The 22,403-nt window shown below is 39.9% G+C and overlaps 2 protein-coding genes and 1 long non-coding RNA gene across 23 annotated transcripts in view; 1 reads left to right on the plus strand and 2 right to left on the minus strand.

Moving 5' to 3' along the window:
- The window catches only part of LOC122869409 (solute carrier family 41 member 1-like), a 33,877-nt gene extending 13,635 nt beyond the window's left edge, over positions 1 to 20,242 (plus strand). For all 11 annotated transcript variants that reach the window (XM_044182390.1, XM_044182453.1, XM_044182463.1 and 8 more), the window contains 2 exons: positions 16,430 to 16,578; positions 16,708 to 20,242. In XM_044182390.1, coding sequence (XP_044038325.1) covers positions 16,430 to 16,578; positions 16,708 to 16,992 — 434 coding nt within the window. In that variant the 3' untranslated portion in view covers positions 16,993 to 20,242. The remainder of the gene's footprint in view (positions 1 to 16,429; positions 16,579 to 16,707) is intronic.
- On the minus strand, positions 5,710 to 15,565 carry LOC122869459. 3 transcript variants are annotated; one of them, XR_006376325.1, is made up of 4 exons: positions 15,260 to 15,565; positions 11,338 to 11,530; positions 11,088 to 11,141; positions 5,710 to 6,626 (listed from the first exon to the last, which is right to left on the minus strand). It is a non-coding gene; the product is annotated as an uncharacterized LOC122869459 (long non-coding RNA). The 3 variants fall into 3 exon arrangements; XR_006376323.1 differs by lacking the exon at positions 11,338 to 11,530; XR_006376324.1 differs by having other exon boundaries at positions 11,088 to 11,530.
- Positions 20,243 to 20,580: 338 nt separating the features above from the next.
- LOC122869361 (carbohydrate sulfotransferase 11-like) overlaps positions 20,581 to 22,403 on the minus strand; it is a 46,172-nt gene continuing 44,349 nt past the window's right edge. For all 9 annotated transcript variants that reach the window (XM_044182357.1, XM_044182297.1, XM_044182331.1 and 6 more), the window contains one exon: positions 20,581 to 22,054. In XM_044182357.1, coding sequence (XP_044038292.1) covers positions 21,209 to 22,054 — 846 coding nt within the window. In that variant the 3' untranslated portion in view covers positions 20,581 to 21,208. The remainder of the gene's footprint in view (positions 22,055 to 22,403) is intronic.

The raw sequence follows: 22,403 nt of genomic DNA on the forward strand, positions 1-22,403 counted from the left end.
AGATAGAACAGAGCCACCTAATAGTCATGCTGCTGGTGAGGTTAAACAGGGAGAGAACTGACACCCTGAATTATGCAGCAGATCAGTTAGCCACTAGTTGAAGCATAAAGAGCTGACAGATCAGGTTTCATCGGCGATGCATGGAAATATATCCACTTATCAAATCAAGCAACACTCACTGAAACATAAGCCATAAGCCATTTTGAGCATGTTTTAAGTTATAATAGGCACTTACTACATATAATAGCATAAATAGTAAGTGTCTCAAAGCCCTTGTTTTTCTCAGTAAAATTAAGTATTCATGAATAAGCAACAATCAAAGTTAGTTTAGTTTAGTTTATACGTAGTTCTGTGCTTTCTCGTCTCTCTCCTCTCTCCCTAACACGACAGTGGCGGATGGCCGCCCACCATTGACTATGGGTCTGTCCAAGGTTTCTGCCTCTTAAAGTTTTTTCTTGCCACTGTCGCCAGGTATTTGCTCATGGTGGGATTTGTTGGGTCTCCGTAAATAATATTATAAAGAGTACGGTTTAGACCTGCTCTATAGGAAAAGTTCAATGAGATAACTTCTGTTATGAATTGGCGCTATATAAATAAAATTGAATTGAATTGAAATTTAATTACAGCTACTTTAAAAGACTGTGGTAGAGTACATAGCCTGTTAATAAAGACAGATTGATCATATCCAGTAAAGAAGTGCTAACTAAGGGTAAATCTTCTTTAAGCAGCCTAGTTGGAATGGGGTCTAAGAGACAGGTTGTTGATTTTTTCGCTAATATTTTATCATTAAAGAAGCTCATGGAGTCGCTACAGAAGGCTATAGGAATACATGGCTCAATAGAGTGAGAGAGAGAGAGATTCTCTGTCAGCCTGACTACAGTGCTGAAAAGAAACCTGGGGTTGTTTTTATTTTCCTCTATTAATGATGTAGTAGTAGGCTGCTCTGGTATTATGGAGGGCTTTCCTGTATGTTTTAAGACTATCTTGCCAGATTAAACGAGATTCTTCCAGGTTGTTGGAACGCCATTTCCTTTCAAGTTTTCGCGATGTTTGCTTTAATTTGCGGGTGTCGGGATTATACCATGGAGCTAACCTTCTTTGTTTTATTATCTTCTTTTTTAGAGGGGCGATAGAATTGAGTGTTTGCAGTGAGCCTGCAGCACTATCAACAAGATGGTCAATTTGGGAGTGGCTGAAATTAGCATAGGAGTACACTGTTATTTTGAGCACCGAATTAAATGCAGATGGGACCACTTCCTTATATTTAGCTACAGCACTATCAGACAGACATCTAGAGTAGGAGTTTTTAAATAATGGTGTTAAGAGTGTGGTTAAAACAGTGAGTGGGTTTATGTACACTCTGACAAAAGACAATCAAATCTAATAATGAGATAAACGCAGTACTAAGGCTATCATTTCCAACGTCCACATGAATATTGAAATCACCTACAATAATTACTTTGTCTATTTTAAGGACTAAACTTGATAAAAACTCTGAGAATTCCGATAAAAATTCAGAATAAGGACCAGGACACCATAACAAATACAATTGGCTGTTGTGTTTTCCAGGTCGGGTATGAAAAACTAAGAACGAGGCTTTCGAATGAGTTATAATTTAGTTTAGGTTTAGGGTTGCCTTGAGGAATTTGAGTATTAATATGACTGGGCAGAGTGGATTCATTTAGGCTAACATATTCATGACCCAGCCAGGTTTCAGCAAGACAAAATAAGTCAATATGATACTCTAATATTAAATCGAGATCTGATGTTTAAGAGTCCACATTTAATTCCCCTATTTTGTTGTGCTATTTCAGCATTGTTGTTTAGGTTTTTATGTATAACTCCTCTTCTGTTAACTTTTGATTTTATTAATTTAAGTGGTTGGGGGGCAGACACTGTCACTAAGGAGTTTTGGGTGGGTAACTGCTCTGGAAGCGCAGAGAAGCGTTTAGGACTGCAACTCTGCCTCCTGGTCTCAACTCTGAGTTGTCATGCTTTTGACATGGTTTCAAACCACATGTATCTCAGCCAATTATACACACAAGATAACAGTTGTAGATGGTTTCCAAATGGTAGTTATGATAAGATATTGGCGCATAAAATCAAAAAATTGGGCATATTCTTCCATTGGCTGCTAAAACATTCTTTTTATTGGGTAACTACAAGTTGTACATGCAGCAGTGTACACATATTCTGTGTTTTTAGACATTTCACCAATACCCTGTGAGTTCCTACATCAGTAGTATTTGTCAATATTTGTTGGAAATGACCTTACATGTTCTAAAATAGGTGTAATAAAGACCTTAAGTCTTACAGGGACAGAAATGGAGAAAAGTAAAGGAAAAGGTGTGTGATCTCACATTTTACCTTCAATTTAATTCAATTTTATTTAGAGCCAGTTCATAACAGAAGTTATCTCACTGCACTTTTCATGTAGAACAAGTCTAGACCGTACTCTTTATAATATTATTTACAGGGACCCAACAATTCCCACCATGAGCAAGCACTTCGCGACAGTGGCAAGAAAAAACTTTTAAGAGGTAGAAACCTCGAGCAGAACCAGACTTTACACAGTAGCACAATGCAAATTCCACCTAGAATTTTAAAATAATAATAATGTAATGGTAGTGGTAATATTAATAAAAAATAATAGGAATAATAATGATAATAATAGTAATAAGACTAATAAAAATAATTGTAGTAGCGGTTGTCGAGCAGGAACAGAAGGTGAGAAACGAGAAAGCACACAACTACAGGAGAGAAAAGATGTCGAGTTAGTAACATGCATTAATGGGATAAGAATGCATACAGATGGAGAGGAGGAGAGAGGTGCATCATGGGAAGTCATCTCCTGGCAGTCTAGGCCTATAGCAGCGTAACTAAGGAAAGTACGGGGGGACATTTGAGTCCATTCACAGCCGATCCTCACATACTCACCCAGTCACTCTTACTTTTCCTTCCTATTTGTTATAAGAATAGCGCGGCTCCTTTAACAGGGCAGTGTGGGTGTGCGAAAGAGAGAGAGACAGTGACTGCACTCAGAGCAGACAGTTGTGTTGGCGATCGGAGCAGAGGCAAAGGTTAGCAGTGAAGCTGTCTAGTGGCAGTAAATGTACAGTGTAGGTTACAGTTTGCCCATGATTACACGCTGCAGCTCCTCAATACCCAAGACATTCCCGTGTCTTGCTTCCCAGCAGCTGGGTAAAAGTGAAGGTGGTTAGCCCAAAGTCTTCCCTGTGCTTCCCGACCACAGTCTGAAAGCTGCAGCAGGAACGGTTAACACTATGCTTAAGTTATCTCATTAGGCAGATTGTTGGAGAAAAACCTTCAGCTGGGCCAGATGTCTTCAGGTCCCCTCACACACTGTTTAATTCTTCTTCAAGAAAACACTTGAGTCAAATAGAGGCCAATGCAATGTAGATTTTACTGTAATATCAAAACAAAGTACATGTAAAACCGAGTTGGTTCATGAAGCAACTGAACAGGCTTAGTTGTGCATTCACTTATATTTTCAAAACATGCTAAAAACATATTACTTGTGATCAAAGAGTGAGTTAATTCATGCACTAGGAACAAAGGGAAGGGGAAGGTCACTCTGCTCTGTGTGCTATAAAATGCATATACAATTAAGAGTGCCATTGCATGGGAGAGGCAGAGAGTTTCTCCATACTAGGTGCAATACAGGCAGGCCGGTGCTTTCTCTTAGCAACACAACCTGAATCATTATTGAACTTGACTGTCTGTCTATTGATGTACATATATGATATATGATTATAAAAAATATTTTAACTAGTCATAGTGGTAAACTACTCTTATTAGCTTTTTACTCACGAAACTTTTATTGCACTTTCAGTAACGAGATTTTACTCGCCAAAACACACTTTATTTCCATATAGCCATATTACAAATAACATAAATGTCCCAAAACCATTGAAATATAGTAAACACAATGAATATTGATCAATGTTCATATATGACTAAAGCACTCCATGCTATACAGACAGATAAATGCACAATACAAAGGTAAATACAGGCAATACAAAAACAGCAAAGGTAAGACACAGTTTGTGGATGAAAATGTACAAACGTAAGTTTGTTTTTGTTTTGTGTTTTGGTCGTACAGTTATATGATCTACACCTTTTATAATGTCTAGAGTCTCAGTGTTAATTTGAGGGGCTGTTTGTGTCGATAGCGTGAAATGAAAGATAATAATAGCGCTGTTTTCAGTCAAACAGGCAGAGAATGCTTTTTGCTACACACAGTCAGTTGCTTACTGTGTGACTTGTGTTTCATTTAGGTACAAATGGTTAGCATCAACTTTTAGCCAAGTTCCTTCCTTTTATGTGGGTATGCAGCATGAATATGTTGCTTCATGTTTATCATGCCGTTATATGGCGCTTGTTGTGAGATGCATGCTCAGATTTAAGTGGTTAAGATAGTTACTGTTTTGGGCTTTTAATTTGAAAAACCAGGTCCATCCCTAGTTTCCTGTTAACGTACAGTGACTATTGGGAACATTTATTTTGAAAAGCCTCAGCATGAGCTTCCTGTTAAGATACAGTTACTCTATGGGGCTTTTATTTTGAAAAAACAAGTCTATCCCTAGTTTCCTGTTAACATACAGTGACCGTTGGGGGCTTTTATTTTGACAATCAGAAATTACATTTTGTGTGTGTGTGTTTCTGTGTGTGAGATTTGAATTATGAATTAGGATTTTTTGTTTCTGTCCAGTTTGAATGAAGTGTGTTTTACAATTTTCTGTGAAGTAAAATTACTGTTTTTCTCAATGGAGTCTGGTGGACCATTTGTTTTGGTCTGAGATGCTGGTGCTCTAGGGCAACATTTAGTGGCAGTGAATGTCGCTTACAGCAGTGGTTCCCAACCTTTTTTGTCAGACATACCCCCACAGCCCTAGCAGATGGGAGTACCCCTTAGAAGTAGAAGTACCCCTTTGATGGATGGGATGGCTTTATATATTGTTTAATGGTATTTTTCAATAGTTTTGGCCAAGTTTGCAATTGCACTACTGCCATTTGGAGTGACAGAAACTGGTTGTTTCAACCATTTACAGTATTTTTATTCTTTTTAATAGACTTTCTGCAGTCTTAATCAACTTGCAATTGATTCAGGTTGGTAGAAAACCGAGGCATGTGTTGTATAGACTACCATAGTTGGTAAGTTATTGTGACAATAACTATAAAGATCACCATCACACAAATTTGTAATCTTACTCCTGTAATGTTTTCCTGGGGCCATAGCGGGCGACGTTGAATCCTATTTAAAACTGCTGGCTAAGGATAAACGTAAATACAGTAAGTACCTGACCAGTGATGACATGTTTAGCCGCATGTCTTCATTCCGCCGCTGGCTGTCAAGGTGGTGACCAGCAAACGCTGTGGGCTTTGTAGATAATTGGCGGACTTTTTGGGGAAGACCTGGTTTGATTAGGAGAGACGGCATTCATCCCACTTTGGATGGAGCAGCTCTCATATCCAGAAATCTGGCCGAGTTTATTAGTGGACCAAAACCATGACAACCAAGAGTTCAGACCAGGAGGCAGAGTTGCAGTCCTACACACTTCTCTGCGCTTCCAGAGCAGTTACCCACCCAAAACTCCTTAGTGACGGTGTCTGCTCCCCGACCACTTAAATTAATAAAATCTAAAGTTAACAGAAGAGGACTTATGAATAAAAACCTAAACAAAAATGCTGAAATAGCACAATAAAATAGGAGAATTAAATGTGGACTCTTAAACATCAGATCTCTGTCATATAAAGCTGTACTAGTGAACGATTTAATATCATCGTATCATATTGACTTATTTTGTCTTACTTAAACCTGGCTGGGCCATGAAGAATTTGTGAGCCTAAATGAATCCACTCCACCCAGTCATATTAATACTCATAATTCCTCGAGGCACCAGGCAAGGAGGTGGAGTTGCAGCCATCTTCAAATCAAGCCTATTAATCAACACTGAACCTAAACTGTCACAGTCTGTCATGTGCTCTCCAGCCACTCCCCTTCACTCTGCACTCCCTCACCTGAGTACTAATGCCAAGCACCTGTCACCTCGTACACACCTGCAATCAATTAGCACTCCACTCACCTATAAAACCCAGCTCCTCACCACAGTCAGTGTCCGGTCTCATTAGGATTTAGACAGAACGCCTTTCTCCTGTATCCACTACGTCACGGACTTACCTATTCGTATCCGGTACGTCTACCCCGGCTCCTGTCTTCTCCAGTCTCCCGTGTGTGTCACTCCAGCTCCTGGTTCTGTGTGTCTCCAGTCTCCTGAGTGTGTTGCTCCTGTTCCCGGTCTCGTGTTTCTTCACTCTCCTGTGTGCATCAGCATTACCCCAGAGCTCCGCTACCTCCAGTAAAGGGACGGTATCAGTACCTCGATCCCGACTCCTGTCTACTCCAGTCTTCCGTGTGTGTCTCCCGTGTGTGTCGCTCCGGTTCCCTGCCCCGTGTGTACCTGCTCTCCTGTGTTCAGCTACAAGACTCCAGAGCTCCTCGATCTCCAGTGAAATCAGGACAGTATCATTCCCTCCATTATCCACTCCTACTCCTCGTGTTGCAATAAACAATCTTTGTATCTTCCCTGTGTCTCCGGTTTGTTCTGTCCGTAACATAAACAAAATTATAACACATTTGAAAGCCTTGTTCTTAGTCTTTCACACCCAACCTGGAAAACATGACAGCCAATTCTATTTGTTATAGTGTAACGCGCTCCTGGTCCTTATTCTGAATTTTAGTTGTTAAAACAGATGAAGTAATTAATGTAGGTGATTTTAATATTCATATGGTCATTGATAATTACAGCCTTAGCACTGTGTTTATCTCATTATTAGATTCGATTGGCTTTTGTCAGAGTGTACATGAAGCCACACACTGTTTTAACCACACCCTCGACATTGTTCTGGTATATGGCACTGAAATTGAACATTTAATAGTCCTTCCACAGAATCCTTCTTTATCGGACAAATTAATCTCTCTCTCACTCTATTGAGCCAAGTATTTCTATAGCTTTCTGTAGCAACGACTTCATGAGCTTCTTTAATGATGAAATATTAGAGAAAAAAATCAACAACCTGTCTCTTAGACCCCATTCCAACTAACCAACTAACTAACTATTGAACCTTTTATTCCTACAGCCCTCAGTAGTAACGACTTCATGAGTTTCTTTAATAATAAAATTTTAACTAAAACATTAATCAAGTCCTGCCTTCAACCGGTACCGACTTATCTTCAAACACAGGAACCTTAGAAACAACTGTAAAACCTGATATGTATTTTGACTGCTTTGCTCCTATCGACCTTCTTCAACTAACTTTTTAGACTAGACGATTAATTCATCTAAGCAATCAACCTGTCTCTTAGACCCCATTCCAACTAGGCTGCGTAAAGACGTTTTACCCTTAGTTAGCACCTCTTTACTGGATGTGATCAATCTGTCTTTATTAACAGGCTATGTACCACAATCCTTTAAAGTAGCTCTAATTAAACCGCTTCTTAAAAAGCCCTCTCTTGATCCAGGGGTTTTAGCCAACTATAGACCTATTTCTAACCTTCCCTTTCTCTCTAAGATCCTTGTGAAAGCAGTCGCCAATCAGTTGCGTGACTTTCTAAATAATAATATTCAGGATTTTCAGTCAGGATTTAGAGTGCATCATATCATATAGACAGCACTGGTGAAAATTACAAATGACCTTTTAATTGCATCAGACAATGGATTTGTCTCTGTACTTGTCTTGTTAGATCTTAGTGCTGCGTTTGACACCATTGACCATCACATCCTATTACAGACACTGGAACATGTAATTGGCATTAAAGGAGCCAAACTAAGCTGGTTTAAGTCCCATCTATCAGATCGATTTCAGTTTGTACATGTTAACGGTGAGTCCTCCGTGCACGCCAAAGTTAATCACGGATTTCCACAAGGTTCTGTGCTTGGACCAATTCTATTCACCTTATATATGCTTCCTATAGGCATTATTAGGAAACACTCCATAAACTTTCATTGTTATGCGGATAATACCCAATTATATCTATCGATCAAGCCAGATGAAACTAACCAGTTAGCTAAACTTCAAGCATGCCTTAAGGACATAAAGACCTGGATGACCTGCAATTTTATGAACTCAGACAAAACTGAAGGTATTGTACTTGGCCCCAAACATCTCCGAGACACATTATCTAAAGATATAGTTACTCTAGATGGCATTGCCCTGGCCTCCAGCACCACCGTAAGGAACCTCTGAGTTATCTTTGATCAGAATTTATCCTTTAACTCCCACATGAAACAAACTTCAGGGATTGCCTTTTTTCACCTATGTAACATTGCAAAAATCAGGCACATCCTGTTTCAAAATAATGGCGAAAAATTAGTGCATGCATTTGTTACTTCTAGGTTGGACTATTCCAATTCCTTATTATCAGACTGCCCGAATAAGTCCCTTAAGACACTCCAGTTGATCCAGAATGCTGCGGCACGTGTACTGACAAGAAGTAGGAAAAGAGATCATATATCTCAAATATTAGCTTCTCTGCAATGGCTCCCTGTAAACTCCAGAATAGAATTTAAAATCCTCCTCACCTACAAAGCTCTTAATGGTCAGGCACCATCGTATCTTAAAGATCTCATAATACCTTATTACCCGACTAAAACACTGCACTTCCAGGATGCAGGGTTACTTGTGGTTCCTAGAGTCTCCAAAAGGAGAATGGGAGCCAGAGCCTTCAGTTATCAAGCTCCTCTCCTGTGGAATCAGGTCCCAGTTTGGGTTCGGGAGGCAGACACCATCTCCACATTTAAGAATAGGCTTAAAACTTTCTTCTTTGATAAAGGGTGAGCCCTGAACCATCCCTTAGTTATGCTGCTATAGGCCTAGAGTGCCGGGAGACTTCCCATGATGCACCTCTTTCGTCTCTCCTTTCCTCTCCCTCTCCACCTGTATGCATTTTTATCCCATTATTGCATGTTACTAACTCGACATCTTCTCCCTCCTGTAGTTCTGTGCTTTCTCGTTTCTCTCCTCTCTCCTTCTGTCGCTTTCATCAGGTATTTCTGCCTCTGGAGCTGCAGAGTCTGGATCTGTTGTTGTGGGCCACTTGCTGCCCCCATGTTCCTGCTTGACAACTGCTACTACAGTTGTTGTTATTGGCTCTGTTACTACTACTGACATTTTTCCTATAGCTGTCATTCCTATTATTATTATTAATTTATTAATATTAATTAATAAATTAAAAAAAGAAACATTTTAGGTTGTATTGGCATTGTGCCTCCCTCTCTCCCCACCCCCCCACCCTCCCACCCCTCCCCCAAAACCTCTCTCTCTCCATCTCTTTCTCTACAAACCTCTCTCTCTCTCTCTCTCTCTCAAAACCTAACACGGCAGCGGCAGATGGCCACCCACCATTGAATCTGGTTCTGTGGTTTCTGCCTCTTAAAGGAAGTTTTTTCTTGCCACTGTCACCAAATGTTTGCTCATGGTGGGATTTGTTGGGTCTCCGTAAATAATATTATAAAGAGTACGGTCTAGACCTGCTCTATAGCAAAAGTGCAATGAGATAACTTCTGTTATGAATTAGCGTTATATAAATAAAATTTAATTGAATTAAAGATAAATGCATGGACAAGTTTTTCCAAATCCTGCTGATACATAACTCCTTTAATCCTGGATACATTCTTAAAGTGGTAGGAGGCGGACTTTGTAATTGTCTTAAAGTGGCTGTTGAAATTCAGGTCTGAGTCCATGACTAGACCAAGATTTCAAGAATACAGCAATGAGTTCCAATAATACTATAATAATAATAATAAGACTGAAATTCTGCCACTGTCTGTATTTACGTGGATTATTGAAGACTTTAACAAAGAACAGTCTCAGTGCTGTGGTGTGGTCGAAAATCTGCCTGGAAGACATCAAAACAGCTGATTAATGCCAAGAAGTTGTTCAGCTGTCATAAAACAGCGTTTCTATGATTTTACTTAAAAATGGGAGATTTGATATAGGTCTATAATTGTTCATTAGTGACATGTCTAGATTGTTGTTAAGAATGGCTTGATGAGTGCAGTTTTCAGGGCCTGTGGAAAGACACCTGATAGAAGAGACATGTTGACAGTTTGTAGAAGATCTAAGGGCATGCTATTATAAACATTTTTGAAAAAGCCTGTTGGCAGAATATCAAGTCAGCAGGAGGAGGATTTCAGATGTTGTATAATGTCCTCCAAGTTTTTATGGTTAATAGGATCAAATTGTCATGCTATTTGAACTGATTTTAATTGGACACAGGGACAACAAATATCCTGTACTTGATATGTTCTAATTTTCTGAATTTTGACAGTGAAGAAGGAGGCAAATTCATTGCAGGTCCTGGTAGATAGAAGTTCAGAGGCTACTGACATAGGAGGGTATGTAAGCCTGTCAACAGTAGCAAACAAGGCACGTGCATTATTATTGTTTTTGGCAATAATCAGAGAAGAATAGTCAGAGGAAAAAGGACCGCCTTGCATTTCTCAGGTCTAAATTATAAATGCGAAGTCTCTCTTTATAGATTTCATAAAGAACCTGGAGATTTGTTTTTTGCCACCTGCGTTCAGCTTTACGATGGAAGTGGAAGAGAAAGCCTGAATAAATATTTCACTGGTATTTTCAGTGAAATACCGTTTTGTGATTACTTCTGTTTGAACATTGGTGTTCATGAAGCTAGCACTCTTAAAGAAAACACAGGAATGATCACAGAAAGCAACATTAGTCACCACAACCCTGGAAATGTTTGGTCCCCTGGAGATGATAAAGTCCAGAGTGTGCCCCTTGTTGTGTGTGGGCTCCGTCACATGCTGAGTCAGTCCATAGTTATCAATGACTACACAGTCAAAGCCAATACAGATTATAGACAGCAGTTCAGTAAAGTCATCGAAAACATTTGCACAGTATTTAGGTGGCCTGTAGATATTTAGAAATATAGCTCAAGAAGAGGAATTCTCCTCTCCTCTTCTGACTGGTGGTAGAGGGCCACTGATAAACACCTCAGCATTCATAGCGCTGACTGTGTTCAACAGGTCAATTCCAGTTCTTACCCTGTTGTGTGAAGATGAGAGGTTATCCTGGTCATCAGACAGCGATCCAGGGTCCTGCAACAACGGAGCAAATTTGTTCTGCAGTTGCACACATGGTTGTTGGGGAGGTTTATTGCTAACTCTCCCTTTTGCAGATGTCCACGGCTGTGTCCTACTAATAGGGGTTAAAGAGGTGCTCTGCCTGGATGATAATGCAGGCCAGCCAGTCGCATCACAAATCTCAGAGCGCTGGGCTCTGCCTGTTACTCACCCTGTTACTCGTCACATCTTACTGCTAATTAGCTTTAGCTAAGTATCCAGTCACTGCAGTACAGGCTTGTGCTGTTGGTAGGCCGCACTCACGTAGCACTGAGGAGGTCATAAAAGTGCTGAAGCTATGGCAATAGCTTACTTTATCTGAATAATTTACAGTCCAAGTATCCAGGAGCTGCTGCTCATAATTCCTAGTAGAAAAAACAAGAATATCAGCAAAAGAATGCAAGCAGAGGCGAGAGCAAGAGGCAAAGTGTCTGCACTGTAAGAAAGCAGGTAGTAAAGACTTTAATAGTAAATGTAGTTGAAGTAGTAGTAAAGACTAGTATTATTAATAGTAGTGGTAGTAATAGTACGGCCTAGTAGTAGAAAAGATTGTAGTAGTAGTAATAAAGATAGTAGAACTAGCAGTGAAGACTGTGGTATTATCATTATTATTAGTAGTAGTAGGGCCTAGTAGTAGTAAAGTAGTAGTAGTAGTAGTAGTAGTAGTAATAACGGTAGCAGTACTTGTAAAGGTAGCAGTAAAGACTGTAGATGTGTAATTTATGTGGATAAAGTTAAAATTAGCTTATTATCTATTATCTTAGCATTATTATCAATTAAAAAGCCTCATGTCAACTGATGTCATTCAGAAGCCCAGTAGCTTATCCCATTATTTATAAATTCTGGTGTCTCCACACCCTCAGATTTGAGCTATTAATCAATCGTGAGGTATTAAAGGGCTGCTGGAGTTGAACAGTCTCCTCCCTGTCAAAAGGAACCTCAAAGAGGCGTATAGGGCCAGATCTTCACTGACTGAAGTTTGTTGCACACAAAGTGAAATAATAAGTAGAAAGGAATAACAATGATCTTTACTTAAACCACAAACCTGATCAGAATGTCAACTATGAATTTACTGGCTCCTGTTTGCACAGCATCTCTGCCAGCCTCAGTGCTACTAAAGACTCTGGCATGTATTGCCTTCCCAGTACAGGAAGTGCATTTGCATTCCAATTCAGCACTCTCCCCTTTTGCCCTGTTAACCAGAAACCAGTGGTGGAAGAAGTATTCAGATCCTTTACTTAATAGTAGAAATACCATAGTCAATGCTCCCTTACAAGTAAAGACCCTGAATTCTAAATTTTACTTCAGAAGTAATATCAGCAAATGTACTTAAAGTATGAAAAGTAAAAGTCTTCATTATATTATTATAGTATATTCTGTTATTCAGTTTTTAATCACTAATGAATACATGTAAGATCATTTTAATGGTGTAGTTCGTCAATGTGAAGCCAATTTTAAATACTTTATTTACTACTGGGTAGATTATAGTACTGCATCATATCATATAAGTGTATCATATGTTACCTACAGCTGTCAGATAAATACATATAAAGTAGCATAAAATGGAAATACTCAAGTAAAGTACAAGTACCTCAAATTTACAGTACTTGAGTAAATGTACTTAAGGTTAAATTCCACCACTGCCAGAAACACTCCTGTTTTGTCTAAATGATCCATGTGCCCTAAAGCTCTGCAAGCCGAGAGGTTTTGTTCTGGTCCTAATGAAATTAGTCTGCGGGGAGAGCAGTGTTACAATGAATATGTCACAACATCCAGATTGCCTTTTCCAAGCCTTCAGAGAAAAAAGTCCCCTGGGACCCTGTGATTAGGAATTAGCTGCTAAATAGATTTCAAGCAAAATTACGGTTTGGACAGTAAATCATTTTCCGACAGTGTTTACTCTCATATTCTACAGTGACTGCAATGGTTAAACAACTGATAATGATGATGCAGTTTGCAGGTGATCGTACACGCTGTAAATGCTAAAAAAACAAAAACAAAAAACATGACAAAAAAATCCCCGCTGCCACATTCAGTCCAATCTTGAAATGCACTTGTATTTTTATTTTTGTCTTATTCCTAGTTTTATGAAATGTTTATTACGGAATCGATCGGTGCTACACTTTTCCATGGCCATCCAGGCCAGCAGGATGTCCACCTACTGTAGCTCCACTACTGGGGTGTTCCTGGAGCCCCTCCATTTAAATTGAGCGGGAACTGTCCTAGGCCCTGTGCTACCCTCTGCTCCTCAGCTCAGATACAGAAAAACATACATGATTTAAACATACATGATTTAAAGGTGCAGTGTACGGATGTAGTCCTTCATCAGAAATTCTGAATCAAGAAATAATTACAAGTCAAACACATGACAGTATTATTAAAGCCTCATTACTCACTATTTTTTAATTTATCAATCCAATGACTACGAAATGCAGCGACTTTTCAAGCAGGCTTTAGCTATTGTCCATTGAAAATAGTTGGCAACAGTGTCTGCAACTCTACTGAGATTTTTAATCTGTTTGAGCGAATTATTTTAATTTTGCGGTACACTTACTGTTTACAGCCAGCAGCAAACTAGCTCCAAAAACACAACTGTATGCCTGCCCAGCACCAAATGACAGACAGATAAAGTTAGCAGCTAGCAAGCATACAGTGAAGCATTTAGCAGCTGAAAGGGACAGCTCACCCCAAAATCAAAAATACATTTTTTTCCTCTTACTTGTAGTACTATTTATCCATCTAGTTGTTTTGGTTTGAATTGTCGAGTTTTGGAGATATTGGCTGTAGAGATGTCTGCCTTCTCTCGAATATAATAGAATTAGATGGCACTCAGCTTGTGGTGCTCAAAGTGCCAAAAAAATTTTTTTTTTTTTTAAAAACATGAAAAAAACTCTTAACAGCAAAAACAGCAATTGTCTCTTCAGAAATCATGACATACACATGAATGCAGCAGTAATATTAATCCAAAAACATCATATATAATAGTAAAACACTGACAGGGACCATTTTACTGCATAATGAGTACTTTTACTTGTAGTGAAGTATTTTCACAATGTAGTATTAGTAATTTTACTTAAGTAAAGGAGCTGAATACTTCTTCCACCAAAGCCACTCTGGCAAAGGCTTCAGGCCCCGCTACCATTCATCTGACTACCGCCATACAGTTTTATTTTCGTTAATGAGAAGGTAGTTATGTTAGCTAATGTGCACTGAATATTTCAGTTATTCAAAGTTAGTAAAACAGTGTATACTGTAGTCCAGTTTCTCGATTTCTTTTTCTTTCTTTTATATGCAAAAAACAATGTCAGACTCCGTAGTTTTCTCTTTGAATAAAGTCCTCGGGGGCACCACTCTTCTTAAAGAAGAGAAATGATAGCCAATTAATTGATTGAATCTCAAAATAAACTATCAATTTGGAACTCAGATTAATAATTAAATTAATAACTATAACCACTGATAGCTATTAGGTTGAAGGATTTGGAGTTCAACATAGAAGAAGTTGGCAAATTACTCACTCTTGTGCAACATTAAAGAAGCCAGCATGATTATACACAAGCATTTATTATTATTAAGATAATAAAGCAAAAACACACAATATTAAGACTAACTCTAAATACACTAGACTACAGAACAAAGTGTGTATGTGTGCGCATGTCTGGGTGCGCGCCAAAAGGAATGTGTATATGTTTCTTTGTTCAACCTCCATATGTCTCGCGTGCACGAGCATGAACCCACATGGTCAGAAACAAAGGAACTTGTGAAGCAGGAGTTTAAAGTTATTCTCCGCCGGGTGTGGTTGTCTTTAAGGGCCAAACTAGAGGTGTATGTGAATGATCTATTTAAGATAACAGTGCCAAGATAAAAAGGAGTTAGTTAGCATGCAAAGACTCTATGTGGAGCATAACATAAACTAACATCATCTTAGCGGTGGCTGAGAACTACGGTTAAAATAATAACCTCACATTAACTATGGAAAAGATGACAACAATAAAATCTCAATGAAAACACATCATCGTCACATGTACAAAAGTTAAACGTTCCTTTGGTTAGCTATATACACTGTTACTCTATACTATGCCCAGTTGTTATGTTACCTGTCCGTGGGACGTAAAGAGAGGTGGCTTTGGTGCTGCTGTTAGCTGGCGGTCAGTCTGTTGTAGACGAGCCAAGCTGGGTAGAATTGTGATTCCACCGTGGAAGCGTCTTTCGCTGTGCAGTGTCCGCTTGTAGTTTCTGCTCCAAGCAGATTACATGGCAGGGCCAGCAGACTAGCCAGGAAGGAAGAGACGGTGTAGTCCCTCATTCGTCCAGGAGTGTTCTATCGTAGAAAAGGTTTCAGTCGTAGTCACCTGGACACTGTTTTCAGAATCAAGACGCTTCGGCTCCCATCCGGAAGTCATTCTCAATTGTGAAAAATGTCTATTTCTAGTTCCCGTCCCATTTTTTCACAATTGAGAATGACTTCCGGATGGGAGCTGAAACGTCTTGATTCTGAAAACAGTGTCCAGATGACTACGACTGAAACCTTTTCTACCAGGAAGGAAGAGTTCAGTTGGGTGTCTGCTGGTGAGCAAGCCACACTGAGAAGGAGACAGCCATTGCTGTCTACTGCAGTGAAGGATTCCAGGAAAAAGAGACAGAACAAATCATTGCTGACCTTGTTATTGACCTGGTGACATCCGGGTCATAGGTCAGACTGGCCAATGCTGCGTTCAATGGCTCTCAGGATTGTGGGACAAAAGAGAGTGCAGTCTCCTAACAAAAGTTTAGTTATCAATCAGTTGAGTCCCAACACGATGCTCTACCCTGCCTAAAGGGCATTTACACTAGGCGGTGTAAAATCACCCAGATAACGGCCTTTGCTCCCTGCAGTTGAGAAGAAGGTACCGCATTGAGAAGCTCAGGAAGAGCTTCTACCCTCAGGCCACTAGGATTCTAAAGGAGGACACTCTCCCCCCACTACTATTCAAGAATATTTTTTACTGACGTATTACTGAAAGTTACTTAACATAGTTATTTATTACTTATTTCTATTCTTTATTCTTATTCTATTTTACATTCATTTTTTATTGCACAATTGTAGGAGGTTGCAGACATATATTTCACTATGATTCTATACTGTATGATTATAAATGACAAATGAACTAACAGAAACCTCTAATGGTTCTAAGAAAGACAAGAAAATATTTCTAGAAGTTAACTGAAACTTGACACATGAAAATCAGTATACACAGCTTGTTACTACTCATTCTGCGTTTCTCCAGATGTGAACTCCAAATCAGCAAGAGTCTTGGCCATTGTTGTAGTCCCAGGTCACCTTCTCTTCCTGTACACCATCCACCTCCTGCAGGGAGGCCATACTGCCATGAGGCCCACCTTCATCATCTGCTACCTGTCTGCAGCTCTGCTTCAGGTCAGATAAACTGATAAAAGCTTTGTTGCTTATACTGCCAGAAAAAAACTGAAGACTAAATTAAAAATTGAGTCTTTGTTTTACACCAGTCTGAGATTTGAAACTTCTCCAACTATTGTCATTATCCAGGTGGTGATTTTGCTTTATGTGGCCAGCCTGATGGTGCGATGGCTGTGGCGAAGAGGACTGGACAACTTTTCCATCCCCTACCTGACAGCTCTGGGTGACCTGTTGGGGACTAGCTTCTTGGCTCTGAGCTTCAGACTAATTCTGATGCTCAAACCCCTTGGACACCTGCTCACTGTGTCTCTCATGCTCTCTCAACATCTGTGCTCAAGTTTGCCTTGCTTAACCTCACACAGCAAAACAAATTTTAGAGGCGACGCAAACGCGATGAACTGGAGTTTCTGGTGAGTTCAGTCAGAGGCTGAGCTGAACACAAACACACAGACATGGTCGGTGCTTCTGTTGCTAGCTAGCTTACAGCTAACGTACAGTTGGTACACTGGCTGGTTGGGGCGAATAAACACAGACCATCCAACGGTCAAATCTGCAGAATGATGTTTCACTTTCTGTTGGAACACACCTTTACAGTGTGCCACAATTTCAGCTGGTCAAAAAATTGGAGTAGGCAATTTCTGGTTTGCTGTTTTGTCTCCAATTTGATTGCTAGTAGGATTATTGGTTACTAGGGAAGTAGGGAAGCACTGGGAAAATGGTAAGTAGGGACACCACAGTTATGCCAAAGTAGTTACAGATACAGTTTTGGTTACATAGTTAGTTTTATGATAAACCTTTATGAAATTCCGCTTGTATGTTAGTCTCTACCTAGCTATCTTGATAGGTAGCTAGCTAGATGTCTAGCTAGATAGTTGCCAGATAAGCAGTAGCTAACTAAGCTAGCTGGCTAACTTGTAATTCAGCTGGTTCCTTAAAACATTTAAGGGCACTTTTTTAAACTCTGCAGCACAAGTGCTTGTAAAAATGGCAGTGTAAAACCCTGAGTTGAATGTAATATTATATAGCTGATTTACGAATTACCACTAACCACCTAATAGCATGCTTTTAAAATTAGACGTAGCACACTGCCCAACAAAATCATATCTTGTGTTGTTTTAATATAGAGGCATAATTTAAGTTCTTTAAAAAAAGAAACTACAGTTGTGGTCAAAAGTTTTGAGAATGACACAAAATTGGTTTTCACAAAGTTTGCTGCTTCATTGTTTTTAGATATTTTTGTCAGATGTTAATATGGTATACTGAAGTATAATTACAAGCATTTCATAAGTGTCAAAGGCTTTTATTGACAATTACATTAGAGTCAATATTTGCAGTGACCCTTCTTTTTCAAGACCTCTGCAATTCGCCCTGGCATGCTGTCAATTAACTTCTGGGCCACATCCTGACTGATGGAAGCCCATTCTTGCATAATCAATATTTGGAGTTTGTCAGAATTTGTGGGTTTTCCTTTGTCCACTTGCCTCTTGAGGATTGACCACAAGTTCACAACGGGATTAAGGTCTGGGGAGTTTCCTGGCCATGGACCTAAAATTTTGATGTTTTGTTCCCTGAGCCACTTAGTTATCACTTTTGCCTTATGGCAAAGTGCTCCATCATGCTGGAAAAGGCATTGTTCATCACCAAACTGTTCTTGGATGGTTGGGAGAAGTTGCACTCGGAGGATGTTTTGGTACCAATCTTTATTCATGGCTGTGTTCTTAGGCAAAATTGTGAGTGAGCTCACTCCCCTGGCTGAGAAGCAACCCCACTCATGAATGGTCTCAGGATGCTTTACTGTTGGCATGACAGGACAGATGGTAGCACTCACCTTGTCTTCTACGGACAAGATTTTTACCGGATGCCCCAAACAGTCAGAAAAGGGGATTCATCAGAGAAAATGACTTTACCCCAGTCCTCAGCAGTCCAATCCCTGTACCTTTTGCAGAATATCAGTCTGTTCCTGATGTTTTTCCTGGAGAGAAGTGACTTCTTTGCTGCCCTTCTTGACACCAGGCCATCCTCCAAAATTCTTCACCTCACTGTCCGTGCAGATACACTCACACCTGCCTGCTGCCATTCCTGAGCAAGCTCTGCACTGGTGGTGCCCTGATCCCACAGCTGAATCAACTTTAAGAGACGGTCCTGGCGCTTGCTGGACTTTCTTGGGCGCCATGAAGCCTTCTTCACAACAATTGAACCTTTCTCCTTGAAGTTCTTGATGATCCGATAAATGGTTGATTGAGGTGCAATCTTACTAGCAGCAATATCCTTGCCTGTGAAGCCCGTTTTGTGCAAAGCAATGATCGCGGCCCACGTTTCCTTGCAGGTAACCATGGTTAACAGAGGAAGAACAATGATTTCAAGCACCACCCTCCTTTTAAAGCTTCCAGTCTGTTATTCTAACTCAATCAGCATGACAGAGTGATCTCCAGCCTTGTCCTCGTCAACACTGTCACCCGTGTTAACAAGAGAATCACTGACATGATGTCAGCTGGTCCTTTTGTGGCAGGGCTGAAATGCAGTGGAAATTTTTTTTTTTGGGATTAAGTTTTCATTAAGTTTCTATTTTCATGGCAAAGAGGGACTTTGCAATTAATTGCAATTCATCTGATCACTCTTCATAACATTCTGGAGTATATGCAAATTGCCATCATAAAAACAGAAGCAGCACACTTTGTGAAAACCAATACTTGTGACATTCTCAAAACTTTTGACCACAACTGTATGTATTAATGATTATAATGCCTTGGTTGGGTAGGTGAAATAATCAAGTTAGCCAACTAGCTTACTTAGGCACTGTTTATCTGGCAGAGAATTACAGAGGAAATGGGTAGAAGTGAGTGAGAGAGGTTATTATTGTGTGCGTACATAAATAATAGTGAACACGCATATGAATTCATTGAGCACAGAATAGATTTTCTGTTTGTACAATTAAATTTTTTTTGTGTGATAATTTCTCCACAAAATATGTGTATGTGCTGAAAAAAAAGTTTTCTGTGCTCAAAATATCCCCTCTTGCCCAGGATTGAGGCACAAATATAACACCATAAATAAGGGGTTGCAACAACAAAAATGGAAACATCCTGGCTCAAAATAGAAAGAATAAGGTGAGGAAAGCGTGGACTTATTTTGCATTTTGGTCTCCATGTTTGCCAGCTCACTGTGGTCAGAAGTTGTACACTGTTCCCTGGAGTTACACTATACCAACAATACCAACACCACCCAGCTTGGCTCTGTAGAAACAACATCCATCTAAAATGGATTCAAGTGGAAATACTGTAGAACCACTGTATTGTTAACTGTTGACACATCTGTACACCTATTGTCAGCTCTTACTGTAAATGTTCAATGGCAAATGATTGTATTAAGGCAATAGTCATATACAATTGAGGTAAATGTATATTAACATAAATCAGATGCTGCACCGTCTGGATGAATGTTAGATTTTATCGTGTTTAGTTTATGTAGATTTGTGCCTTTAAACCGTGATAAGCCTTCAGTTCTCTGATGCGTTCCTATGAACTTTAGAGTTTGTTGTTGTCAAATTTCTACTGGATATTTTATTTTTTGTGCAGCACAGTGCCACTGAATATAGCCTGATGTACTTAACTGTCTCTGTGTTAGTATGTGTTCCAGGTATTGACAATACAGATGTTTCTTTGTGCTGTTTTTGTGAACAAATGATTTAGTATGGATCTCTGAATGGGGCCTTTTCAATTGTTTGATATGCACTTTTAGAAAGAACCTTGTCTATACTGATCTGAAAATAGCATCCAAAGATGGTAATTTTCACAGTGAAGATTGACTTTACTTTAAGGTGCTCTCACATTTGTAAAAACCAATAGATGACATCTATGCAACCATGATTTGTCATTGGAAAAAAAGACTGACATGTAAGTCATGATTGTTGTACTCTGAAGGATATCTGTATAGCAGTGTGTCAAACATCAGGATTGTTGCCTTCAAACATTATTAACTCCAATATTCAAACCAATAAACAAATTCTTGCTGAGATGCATTTATTTGAAAATTATGAGAGAAACTACAGCCTATATCTATTTTGGTTTGTCTGACTTTGTAGAGTCAGAAATAACACAATAAATAAAGACAATATTATAATTACACAAAAATATTTTCCTACAGTACAAAAACAAAAAATCACAGTTACAAAAGTTGTCATTGGCTGCTTAGGTGAAAATAAGGCCTACGATCAAAGGCACATAAGTTTGGAGACATTCACTGTCTAAGATTTTAACTTCAACTATGCTATGCAGATTACATTTGTTGTGCAAATTACACTTTTGAAACAGCAGACAAGAACCGTAATCAAACCAAAAGTTGAATGGCATTTCACACATTCAAAGGCAGTGACCGACATCCACTGGATCGCTGTTTGCAGTAAAATATAATTTGTCTTCTTTAGGCAACAACTTTCATCTTGTGATGACATGTCCTCTCCTACTTGTATCTTTACTTTGCAGCTCTAAACAGGATACATTTTCAACAGTATTTGCAGTGTCCGTATTAAAGGCCCACTCAGAGAGAAAAATCTCAAAAACAAACTATACTTTTACAAGAGTCCACGCTCCACAAGTTCAAGTCGAGTCCGTGGATAAGTAACGTCTCAGCCTCATTTAAACTTGAGGTAGGCTGGTATGGAGTAGTTGAAGAGCAGGAAGTCCATGCGATAGAGGTTGTACAGCTTCTTCTGGTAGAAGGGACTGATGTTGTGGAAGAACTGGGCAGCCATGTCTGCTGTAGTCCTGGTGCTCTTGGATGAGGTGGGGAAGCTGACCTGGTCTTCCACACCAGCCAGCTGCAGCACGTAGCGGGAGTCCTGCTCCAGCGTCTCATATTTACCCACCACATCGTAGTGGATGAGGCAGGGGTGGCACAGTGAGTGCACCCGCTCCCAGTGCTCATTGAAGGGCTCTTCTCGCTGGGTGGCCGGGTCCACGAGGTAATACACAAACTCCTCAAAGGAGACGTCATTTCCCCTCTCAAGAGCTTCCGGCTGTGGGTCCGGTCTGTGGCGGCGCACTATCTTTGTGCCGTATCGTTTATGAAAAGCTGTGTTGTAGCTCCGTGTGAATTTGTTGCGGTACGCAGACACCAGCCGCTCGAATGGCTCGCGTACGAAGACGAACTTCAGGTAGGAGCGCAGGCGCTGGTTAATCTGGGAGGTGGAATACTCCGATAAAGTGCGGAGGTTTCCTGGGACGTGGGCCTCGTTGGCAGGGATCGCCAGAGGGTCTCGGAGGGACCCAGCAACGCCTGTCAGAACCATGAGCACCCGCTTCCAGTTGGTGCAGGCCACTTTGGGCACATAGCAGTACAGCAAGCCATGCTGGTCATCCACAATGACGTGCTTCAGGTCCTCAGGTATGAGGACTCTGCGTTTGCGGGTGTAGGAACGGCAGGCTTCTTCTAACACCTCCCGTCGGCCCTGATGGATGGCCTGTACTGCTGCCTCAACCTATAGGGAAAAGGAGAATTAAACAGAAGAACTATCCTTCAATAATAAAATCTGAAGCTATTACTAGTCTACTTTTAAAGCAACAGTTTAAGCAACTTGGGTCTCATTTTCATAGTTCTGGCCATTACTCATAAGGTTAAGTATATTAATAATAGGTTCATTGTGCTCTCCAAGTCAATTGCTGAGATCTGGAAACGCAGCAAGAAAGAGGGAGTCAGTTTGGGCAAAAAACACCAGCAGTCAGCAGCGATCAGACAGGTTAAACAAATCCCTAGGTTAGCCACTTATTTGTAAGACAAAAACAATGACAAAATGGAAAAATGATTACCTGAACCGCTTGTAAACATCC

This window comes from Siniperca chuatsi, linkage group LG2 (assembly GCF_020085105.1).
Source record: "Siniperca chuatsi isolate FFG_IHB_CAS linkage group LG2, ASM2008510v1, whole genome shotgun sequence".
Taxonomy (NCBI): Eukaryota; Metazoa; Chordata; class Actinopteri; order Centrarchiformes; family Sinipercidae; genus Siniperca; species Siniperca chuatsi.